The sequence below is a fragment of the Coturnix japonica genome, chromosome Z, assembly GCF_054131305.1.
Source record: "Coturnix japonica strain WE chromosome Z, WE-NBRP24, whole genome shotgun sequence".
In the NCBI taxonomy this organism is placed as follows: Eukaryota; Metazoa; Chordata; class Aves; order Galliformes; family Phasianidae; genus Coturnix; species Coturnix japonica.
In genome coordinates, this window is record NC_140702.1 from 8,677,301 (window position 1) to 8,688,545 (window position 11,245).

The 11,245-nt window shown below is 50.3% G+C and overlaps 1 protein-coding gene across 1 annotated transcript; it reads left to right on the plus strand.

Annotated features, from left to right (window-relative positions):
- Positions 1-4,642: 4,642 nt before the first annotated feature.
- On the plus strand, positions 4,643-7,172 carry LOC146753705 (uncharacterized). Its single transcript, XM_085528257.1, has 3 exons — positions 4,643-5,257; positions 5,487-6,323; positions 6,662-7,172. The coding sequence occupies exons 1-3, from the start codon at positions 4,745-4,747 to the stop codon at positions 6,878-6,880; spliced, it is 1,569 nt and encodes a 522-aa protein (XP_085384383.1). The 5' UTR covers positions 4,643-4,744; the 3' UTR covers positions 6,881-7,172.
- The last annotated feature ends 4,073 nt before the right edge of the window (positions 7,173-11,245 follow it).

The following is an 11,245-nucleotide window of genomic DNA, read 5'->3' on the forward strand; positions in this document are numbered from 1 at the left end:
TTCTAGTTTCTTGCGGATATCTTCCCAAGCCTTAGCTACGAACTGCGTTTTGAGCAGAGCCTGGCCTATCGGTGTATCAGGATCCAATCCTGAATATAGTTGTAAATTGTTGTGTAACCTTTCTGGCCATTCACTGGGTGTTTCCTCCTTCTTTTGTCTCTCATTAAAAGCTTTATTGATATTTTGACCTCTTGGGACCGCCTCCCTAATGCCCTGGATAATAATAGTCCGTAGGTCCTGCATGTGAGTCCTATGATTTTGGTTCTGATGGTCCCATTGAGGATTTTGTAGAGGCCACTTAACATCTGCAGCAGGTCCATGGGCATGTTGGGCATCCCAAATGCGCATCCCCGCACGCCTAATCATGCCTTTTTCTTCCGCTGTAAATAATATACTTAAAATAGATTGTAGTTCCTCCCAAGTGTAAATATTTGGCCCTAAGAATTGATCTACTCTGTCCGCCACCCCCAGGGGATCTTCCAGTATGTTGCCCATTTCTTTCTTAAAATCCCTGACATCCCCTGAATTTAGAGGCACGGATATAAATCCCATCTGGGGTTGTGGGCCTCCCATGGGCATTTCTCTGTCGTGCCTTTGCTCGTGTCAAAGGCCCTCCTCTGTCTGTTCCTCGTGCTTCTTTCTCCTCTCTTGGGTCCAGTTGCCCATGATCCGTTTGAGGGGGAGGAGGAGGAGGCAAGGGAATTGCTGGTGGTGATGCATATGGTGGGGGTCCTACTAAGGCCTCCTCTTCCTTTCGGGATCTACGTTTTTCAATGCCTTTTTCTGTTTGTGTCAAATTAAAAATTGAGACCCCTGAACCTTCTGGACGTGTGACCCATACGGCTGCATAGTCGCTTTCTTCCTGATTGAAAGGGGTTCTGGAATTTACCCAAAAATTTAACTGTTGTTGTACCCAGTCTTCACTGGAACCGTATTTAGGCCACCATACTGCTGGGCCAATTTGTTGCCCACCCCAAATTTCTACGCAATAATATATCATCTTTGCCTTATCCTTATTTTTCGTCCCTGGGTAATGTGTCCAGACACTTAACATGAATCCTAGAGGCGAATCTCTAGGAACGGGTGTCCGCTTAGGAGGGGCAGATGGTTTGGTTTTACTTTGCCCCATCTCACTTCCTACTTCTTGATCTCTTGCCTCACCTAGTGCCCGTAGCTCTAGGGCAATACCTAATAGTAACCCTCCCTAGTCCCCGTAGCTCTAGGGAAATACCTAATGGTAACCCTCCCTAGTGCCCGAAGCTCTAGGGGAATACCTAATAGTAACCCTCCCTAGTGCCCGTAGCTCTAGGGGAATACCTAATAGTAACCCTCCCTAGTGCCCGTAGCCCTAGGGGTTGTGGTGGTGAAAGGGTCCCGCTTATACCCTGTACCCACCCTTCAGCATGCCTTCAGTCAGTGTTGCATTCACTCGCTTCCCCCAGGTCGTGGCCCACGCCCTCACGGGCAATGGGAACCGCACTACTATGGGGTCCACACTCGCTTGGGTTAGTGCCGGCTGCCGGCCCCCCTTCACAAGCACACAACACTCGCCACACGCTGGATTCCCGACCCAAACCGGATTATACTCACTTGTCCTGTGTCTTCATCCGGACTTTCGTGCACGAAATTTAAAGGGTCAACCGGTTTTTCCTTGCCTTTTTGTTTTAAATTTCAGATCGTCGGCGGGAGTAGGGCGGGAGGATAGGAGCCGAGGCCGCCTATTTAGGCGGGGTGCCCCCTCAGGCTCCTTATACCTATGCCAGTATTCCCATCCGAGTCACGGCACAAAATTGTCATCAATTTATAAGCAATACGCCCATGAGTCAACGATATTCCAATCAGAAAATTTTATTGATTGTAGCGGGTAAAACAAAAAGGCAATTCAGCGCTGGATGACAGGGGGATTATCGTTCCTCCAACTGCCGCACGTTCCTGTTCCTTGAAACTTCTTTTGTATTGTCAGTTCCGGGGTGTGCTGGTATCCGACTGGTCGGCCGTGATCGTTCGGCTAGTGTGTCGTTAGTTGATTGGTCCTTCCTTGAGACTTGCTGAGACTTGCAAAATCTACCCGTAAATTCGCGCGTTTTACAAACATTGTTGCCACATCCTGGTCTTAATGAGCAAACACTTTATCACAAACAGCGTCCATCAGGGGTCACTTTGGGACTGGTGCTCTTCAGCATCTTCATCAATGACAGACAATGGCACTGAGCACACCCTCAGCAGGTTGGCAGGTGATTCCAAGCCGAGAGGTGCAATGGGTACATTGGAGGGAAGGGTAGCCAGCCAGAGGGACCTGGAGAAGTGGGACCACGAGAGCCTAATGAGGTTCAACGAGGCCAAGTGCAGGGTGCTGCGCTTGGGCCAGGGCAATCCCAGGTGTTTATACAAACTGGAGCAAGATCTCATTGAGTGCAGTTGTGTGGAGAAGGACTTATTCCTGCTGGATGTGAATCTGGACAGGAGCCCACAGTGCGTACTGGCAGCCTGGAAGGCCAGCTATGTTCTGGGCTGCTGTTGTAGTAGGTGCACACAAACACTCAAGTTGAGACCTCATTGTGTCCTTCCAATACTTGACGGGAGTGCATAAACAAGAGGGGGAATGGCTGTTTATGAGGGGGGAAATGGGGAATGGTTTTAAACTGAGACAGGGGAGGTTTAGGATGAATATTAGGAGGACGTTTTTCACTCTGGGTGGTGACGCACTGGAACAGGCTGCCCAAGGAGGTTGTGGATGCCCCTTCCCTGCAGGCATTCAAGGCCAGGCTGGATGTGGCTCTGGGCAGCCCAGTCTGGCAGTTGGTGACCATGCACATAGCAGGGGGCTTGAAACAATTTGATTATTATGGCCCGTTTCAACTCAGGCCTTTCTGTGATTCCATGATCCTTTAAATGTGTATAACCTTAAGGACTTGAGCACTGGAGTTTTCTGTTTCACTGGCCAGAACTTACTCTTCTAACTCCTTAATTCCACTACACCTTGAAGGGGGACAGTCAGTGAGGAATCTGCCAATGAAGTCACTTGAAGCCCTCTTTATTCCCAGCTTTGCAAATTATTTTCCAGTGAGAGTCTGCAGAGATGCATAGAACTGAATCATATAACTGGACATAGGCTTTACAGTAGGTGCCTTTTCGGCATTCTGAGATTTTAGCTTTAGTCAACTGTCTACATAGTAGAATATAAAAGTATTTTTTCTGCTGAAATTCAGGTGCAACTATCTCGCTTTTCTGCCCTGTGGAATTTCCCAGAATGCCACGATTTTCCAAATGGTGTCCAGGGCCCTGCAGCATTTTCAGCAACACTGACCACTTTTGTGGACATTGCTGAGGCAGAGGCAGTGAGTCTGACAGCCCGGCTGAAGTGCCTCAGTACCAACACCCGTGCATGGGCAATAAGTAAAGGGAGTCAAAGACTGCAGTGCATTGGATAACTTTGATTTTATTGCCATCACAGAAGCACGGTGGGATGATTCCTGTAACAGGAATCTGATCATTGAGGGCTGTCCATTTTGTAGATGGGACAGGCGAGGTAGGAGGAGCGGGGGAGTTTCCCTCTATGTTAAGGAGCGGATAGCCTGTGAGGAGCTGCCTCTGAGAAACAGTCGGGAACAGGTGAAGCACCTGTGGGTTAAACTTAGGGATGGGTCTGATAAAGGACAGCTGGAGATTGCGGTCTACTACAGGTAGTACGTCGCCTCAGTCTTCACTGGCAGCCAGGATAGGCACATCCCTGAACCTGAACATCTGTGTGGAAACTGGGGGAGCAAACTGCCCCACACTGTAAGGGCAGAGCAAGTCTGAAACCAACGTATGAGACGGAATGTGTACAAGTCTACGGGGCTGGATGACATTCATGCCAGGGTCCCAAGGGAGCTGGCTGTTGCAGTTGCCAAACCGCTCTCCATCGTATTTGAAGAGTCAAGGCTAACAGGTGAGAGCCGTGGGGGCTGGAAAAAGGGAAGCATCACTCCCACTTATAAGAAGCAGAGGAAGGAGGACATGGGGAACTGCAGGCCCGTGAGCCTCGCCTTTGTGCCCGGGAAGATCATGGAGCAGATCCTCCAACTTGCCGTGCCAAGGCACATACAAGATGAAGAGATGATCTGAGACAGCCAGCACAGCTTTGCCACGGGCACATCTTGCCTGAGCAATCTGGAGGCCTTCTGTGATGGAGTGACGGCATCAGTGGAGTAAGGGAAGACAACCGATGTCATCAATCTACTGCAAGGCAGTTGATATGGTCGCCCACCACATCCTTCTCTTTAAGTTGATGTCATGGTTGACAGTTGATCAGACAGGGATTTGAAGGGTGGACTGCTCATTGGGTAAGGAATTGAAGGGGATAGTCCTGGGTGTGGTGCACTGCAGTGTCTTTATCAGTCACATAAATGATGGCATTCAGTGCACTCTCGGCAAGTTTGCCGATGGCACCACGCAGCTTTGGCAGAAGGCTTGGATCCAGTGGTCTGCAGAGGTCCCTTCCAACCCCAGAGATTCTGTGATAGTGTGAGAAGGGAGCCATGGAGATGCTGACCATGTGGGGGGCTGCAGGAGGGTGTGTGGGGTCTCCATGGTAACTACCGGGACTTTGTGATGCACGGGCAGCCGCACACAAAGGCCATTGTGACATGGTGGTGTCCTGGTGCCTTTAGGAGCCAGAGTCCCCATGCTGCTCATTCCCAAGCAAGCAGCTCCATGAGGAGGTAGCAGATTCCCTGGGTGCCTGTAGTGAGCAGATACAGAGATGGCGAAGGAGGAAGACCAGGAAGCCCGCTCCCAGGCTGATAAAGGACTGCCAAGTGTGCGGGAACAGCGCCAGGTGTGGGATGCGCTGGGAGGGAGAGGGATACCACGGCACCCGAAGCACCGGGGCAGGGGGCACAGCAGCGGGTGGGGTGCCATGGTGGGCCCTGAGCACCTGTGGCCAGGGCACCGCTCCTCCTGCCCCGGGGCGTTTCCTGGGCACCAGCCAACTCCCAGGACAGCTCTGTGCCCCGAGGCAGAGAGCAGTAGGACCCAGCTCAGCAGGGCTGTCTGTGCCCAGGAACAGCCTCCTCATGGGGGCTTTGCCAGGGACGCTGGTGGTAATGCAGCCACCTGCAACCCAGGCCTCCTTCTCCCTACACAGGTGGGCCGCAGGCCGCAGCAAGCTGTGCTGCCAGGCAGACAGAGTCAGGATTTGTCTGTTCGTGGGATCCATCTTCCACCAGTGCCCCACCCGGTGAGAGCACAAGCCTCTGGGAGCCGCCGTGCACAGGTAGGGAGCCCAAGGGAAATGGGAAGGTCTTCCCGAGTGCGGGGAGCGGCCAACCAGCAGGTGGGACCGCTCCCAGCAGGATGAGCCTGCTGCAGCCAGATGGCTGCTGGTGTGTGGTGGGGACTGATGGGGGTGCAGCCGGACTGTGACCGTTCTGCTCTAGGGAACGGGGTGTCAGCGGCCGTGAGCTGGGTGCTAACTTTGGATTTCCCCCTGACTTCTCTTGCAGGCGGACAGAATGGAAGGGAGACAGTCTCTGCCAGCCTTGCCACCTCTCCCACGGCGGGTGGTGCCACTGCCAGCTGCGCCCCAGAACGCAACCAGTAACTGGGGACGAGTTCCCACACTGCCACCAATAGCCTCCGGGAGTTTCCCAAGAGGCAGAGCTGCCAATGCTGTGGGAGCTACCACCAGCAGAGTGGCTGTCCCTCGTCTTCAGGGCAACCATCAGCACCAGGATACGGCAGAGAGGGTTGCAGGTTGGCAGGCAGATCTGTCTGTCCATGCACTCCCCCTCAAGCCTGCAGAGAGGACACCCAAGTCCCTCAGGTTGGCATACTGGGTGCATATGGGAGCCACACGACCAGGACCCTGGCTGAAGCGAGCACGGCCTGGGCGACGTGCACCCACCAGCACTGTGAGAACACCAGCAGGAACAACCCAGGTGCTGGCCCCCAAGGCTGGGAAAGGCCCTGAGGAAGAGACACAACCTGCTGCCAGTGCTCAGGAGGGCAGCGGAGATGCTGACAGGGTCTCTACATCACGCTCACTGGCAGCAGAGCAAGCAGCAGACGATGGTGCCAAAGGTGCTGGCACTTCTCAGGCCATGCTGGATGCTGAAGGCAGCAAAGAGAGGGCCAGCTCTGCCAGGAAATGGGGCAGATTCCTGCCCTGCTGTCTTTCCTCTTCTACCTCCAGTGCTGTTCTGACAGATGGGCAAGAAGAGAAAGACACCTCTGAGAGAGATGCTATGTCAGTGGCAGGCAAGGAGCCTGTGAGCACATCATTTCCTGGGGCAGAGTCCCTGCCTCCAGCATCTCCAGTGCCTGGAAACCTTCAGCGCAAGGTGAGAAGACACAGGTGGTGGGCAGCAGGCGTGAAGTAAGTGGAGGCAGGGTCAGGAGTGTGCACACTGTGGGGAAGTGTGGCAGGCTGAGCCCTGCCATGGCCAGGCAGCTGCTGGAGTGTGTCAGGGACTGTTGCAATGGACAGCTAGGGCACGAGGGTGCCTCACAGCGAGCAGCTCTCTGGCAGCTTGGCACGAGGGAACAGGGCTGCAGCAATAATTGAACTGAGTGCTGCCTTTGGGTTCTGTGCAGGGACTTGCCATGTCAGCAGGGACAAGTGGGTCATGCAGGGAAAGGAGCCTCCTAACTCAGTATTTCTGCTCTGCTTCTCTCACAGGTGGACAGCCTGGAGATCGGGGACACAGTCAGCCACAGCAGCATCTCAGGGGAGGGGAGAGAGCCTCTGCCAACTTGTGGAACATCCCTGGATGTCCCTGCACACCTTCTCAAGCCTGCACATGCCACACACAAGTACTACAACTTAACATCCATAAGGCGTCCCGTAGCCACCAGAAAAACCAGCAGGTCCATGGCAGCGCGCACCCAACAGCATTAAGGAAACACCAGCACAAGCAGCCCAAGTGCTGGCCCCCCAGACTGGGAGCAGCCCCACATGTCGGATACCACCAGCTCCCAGTGCTTATCTTTCCTGTTTGTGTACACATTGCTTCTCACCTAGCATTTAGATGACCATCCCGTACAGGGATTCCTAATTTGGCTAAATCTGGCTTTTCAATCTGGAACTGAAGAAGCAGTATATGTATTCTCTACAGCACAGATAACATACTTTGCTTCCTCTGTTCCTCTGATTTCGGTTTCCAAAAGTACAATAAAATTATTGAGTTCCATTTTAAATTTTCCATCTCATGTGATCACCATTTTGCCTTTTCCAAAAGCGTCGGCATTTCTGTAACAGCAACATGTGGCTTATCCTCATCACTGGATTGCAAAGGAATGAATCTGAGTATTGCTGCTATTTGGGTGGTGTCACGGGGTTATCCCTAGATATCAGTCCGTGACAGGGGGCACAGGACATGGGAAAAGCAAAACAAGAAGGAGAGACAGGAGCGGGGAAAGGAAAATGAAGGCGTTTGCCGTGGGACCCGGCCGGCCTCGGGCCACGCGCTCCGAGGGAGGGGGTAGGGCAGAGAGCGAGCAGATCGTTCTAACAGAGAGCAAACACGAGGGCAGCGATCTGAGGAGGAACGGTGATTTACTACATGGAACCAAATGAAGCAGAGCGAGAGGGACGAGAGTAGGAGTCGAACCACGACGGTGCGAGGGAAGCACGCGCTTTGCTTTTTCCTTTTAATTTGCTATCAACATGTCCTTTATAAGCAAGGCATTTACTGATCTTTATGGGAAGGGAAGGGAAGGGAAGGGAAGGGAAGGGAAGGGAAGGGAAGGGAAGGGAAGGGAAGGGAAGGGAAGGGAAGGGAAGGGAAGGGAAGGGAAGGGAAGGGAAGGGAAGGGAAGGGAAGGGAAGGGAAGGGGGCTGTTATCCAACTGCAGTTTTTTGAACTAGAGAAGGTGGGGTTTTATGCAGCTAGCACAAGTGTCCACACTTGGATGATTGCAGGGATCCATGCAGTTAAACATATGAAGGCAGTTGCCTGCTTCAGAAGTGTCACAGCAAAAGCCTGGTGTCTCACTCCAATTTATGGGAGGGAGGCAAGGTTCTTTGATATATGTATATGTGGCGTGAGATTAAGAAACAACGGTTCAAATGTTGGTCCAGCCATTTTATTATAAGTCTTAATCAGGGAGATGGAGAAGGGGAGGAGGGACGCTATTACGATGGAGGGTGATGGGGAAGGGAAGGCAGGCGGTAGTAAAGATAGGAAATAGAAGCAAGGAGTCTTTATAGGAAGCAGGAGGGAGATAGTCACCACCATGGATCCAGAGAGGTTTGTAGTTCAGTCATTGATTTTCAGTAGTGGTGGGTCGTCAGGTGTTGTTGTTCCCTTGAGGATGATGGTGACCACGACAATAATTTCCAATGGTAGTACCAACTTATAAGTCCAAAGTGGTCGAGTGAGCTCTCTTTGGAGTGACAGCTTGGATCCAAAGTAGTTGAGTCTGCCCTTGGAGTGAAAACTTCTGGCTCTGGGGTCTTGGCAGAAATTCCTTTGTTCCCATCTACCAGGCCTTGCCAGCAGATAAGAGGGAGCAGGGATGCCCATCTGCATCCTGTCATGTTTTCCACAGGACATGACGGTGTCATTCCCCAGTTTTCCCATATCAAGCTGGCGCTATTTAGTCCCAGGCCCGATCTTCCACCAGTAAACACTTCTGAGCACTCTCTTCCAGAGGCAAACAGCTCCGAAGGAAGGTGCTTTCAAATGCCCACAAAGTGATGTTGATTGTCACATGGTAGCACCCATCACTTGCCTCCTTCATAAATCAGTGAGAGTGTTATCACAAAAAGCACCTCAGGAAGCAAGCTCGGAGCCAGAAAACAAAGAAGGGCTCTCACACCTGGCTAGAAACAGTTTGTCTGAGGTCGCTGGATCATAGCAAAGCATGGAAAATGGATGCCATCAGTCAAGGTCACACTTATAATTTCAGTCCTAGTACTGATCATGTCCTGCAGCTCTGCTAGAACGAAATGATCACCGATTTCAAGCAGCAGTGCATTCCGTACTTACATTTACTTCTGTGGAAACAGCAACAGATACAAAGAGCACAGTAATACTATTTGAGAGAGCAAATTCTCAGCTATGGAAAAAAAAAAAAAAAACATTTTTTCTATAGTAGCTCTGGATGTAGTTCATTGTGTGGATGAACTGATCAGGACTCTCTTCGTTTTGTGGTGTGACAGCTGTGCATGGCTGTCTGGAACATGGCTTGTATTTCACGCTGCTGTCAGCACTACTGAAACACACCACCCTGCCCCTCACTGTGCTCACATTTACTGCTTGGTCTCCATAAATGCTCAGCAAGCATTGGTGAATGTCATTTTTTCTTCACGAAGGAATGCAGTGACACAACTTTGCTCCATCCACACTTCTGCACCAGACACCATTCTGTCAGACTGCCCCTTGGCTGCCATCTGTTACAGAATAACATGGGACGGGATATTGGTGGGAAGGTTCAGCCTCTGCTGCCACCTCTCCAACCTCATTCCATGCTTCACATCTAGTGAGAGAAAGCATTTCAACAGGTGGAAGGCCTTTGAATACAGTTCAGAAATGCAGGTTCTGGTATGTTACTCCCATTTCATGAATAGGATTAAATAAAAAAGACATTCTGTCAACATAAAATCATATTTTTATCCTTTAAGCAATGGAGTAGATTGTACCGGTGCTTCCTTGACAGTCAGAACAATGAAATCCAGTTACCCAGCTCTTTCATGAAGCAAGTTCATGTATTATGAAACAAAACTGTAACCAGGCTTCAAAGAACTGACAAGAAATAATCACGGTGGATCCAGGCACAGGGAAGATCTCATAAACGCATTTGACAGCAAAGAGAGTCAAGATTGCCAATCCTTGGGATTAAGTCTTTTGATGAAGAAGCAGGACCAAAGGCAGCGACCTAAAATGGGTAGAAGGAACTTCTTGAAAAAGCATGAACGATTCTCTTGGCTTTCCCGTTTTATTGTTTACTGGGAGAGATGCAAAAACCTTCCTCCACTCACAGAGCAGCGGTAGGGACTACGATCATTTCAAATGTCGGGTGTGCTTCTCAAATCTCTGTTTCTCTGTGAAGTTTTTTTACACGTTGGTGAGGTGTGATGTCCAGTGGTGCATCTATCTCACAGTGGACTTGCGAGCAAAAGTCCTTCTAAGCTTAATCACAGAATAGCCTAAGTTGGAAGGGAGAACATGGCTTGTTTTTTACTTGGAAGGGCATCTGGTACACCTGGTATTAACTGCCCCAGGAGTGGAAACACAGCACTGTGATTTGTCATGGGCTGATCCAGAGTGTGCTGGAACAGTGGGAAGCTCCTGAACACCTGCAATATGTTGGCAGCATCACCGTGTGGGCAACACAGCAGCAGAAGGTTTTGAGAAAGGGAAGAAAGTGACTCAGGTCTCTCTACAAGCTGGTTTTGCCATGAAGTAAAGTAAGATCAAGGAACTTGGACAGGACACCAAGCTCTTAAGAATTAAATGACAAGATGTATGCTGTCAGATGCCAATGGATCAAGAAAATAACTGCTACGTCTCCGCCAAATAACAAAAAGGAAATGTAAGCTTTCTTAGTCTGATTGTGAACCTTCTCTACCAAGTGACCTGGAAGAAGAAAGATTTCACATGGAGCCCTGAGCAACAACAGCTTTTGAACAAACTAAACAGGGCATATTCCATGCAGTAGCCCCTGGGACAGTCTGGACAGGAAAAGATGTAAAAAAACGTGTTCCACATTGCAGCCAGGGTAAATGGCCCCACTTGGAGCTGCTGGCGGAAAGCCCCAGGGGAGACTCTTTCTTCTTTTGTCTTAGTAAACACCTCAGCCCACAAGTTCTATTTTGTTTTCAGTTCTCTCCCTCATCCCCCTTGGGAAGGGGGTCTGAGTGAACAGCTGAGTGGTGTTTAGATGCCTGCAAGGTTAAACATCTTTTAGTTTTAATAAGAGCTGCCAAGAAGATTAGCCATTACATTTCTCAAAAACATGGCCATTTTCCCTTTGATTCCATACGCTCTTAAATAAAACAGCCAGTGTATTACTGAAAATAGGTAAGGCTACACAAGCAGGGAAGTGTTTTTCATTTTGAGCAGAATTCTTGCTAGAAAATTACGCAGTTAATATGTATATTCTGAAAGACATGCCCCCACTACTTCACACTCTATTACTGCACGTGTGTGATTTAGAAGCCGACATTCTCCACCAGCAAAGAGTTCACAGACAGTTTCCCAAGCACTAAATTACTGATTTATCTTTTCAGTTGTCTTTTCTGCAAGAAAAGCTCCACAGA

Coding starts and splice junctions, on each gene's coding strand:
- LOC146753705 (XM_085528257.1), top strand. CDS start 4,745: ATGGCGAAGGAGGAAGACCAGGAAGCCCGCTCCCAGGCTGATAAAGGA. Junction 5,258..5,486: donor CTGGGAGCCGCCGTGCACAG/GTAGGGAGCCCA, acceptor CTTCTCTTGCAG/GCGGACAGAATGGAAGGGAG. Junction 6,324..6,661: donor CTGGAAACCTTCAGCGCAAG/GTGAGAAGACAC, acceptor CTTCTCTCACAG/GTGGACAGCCTGGAGATCGG.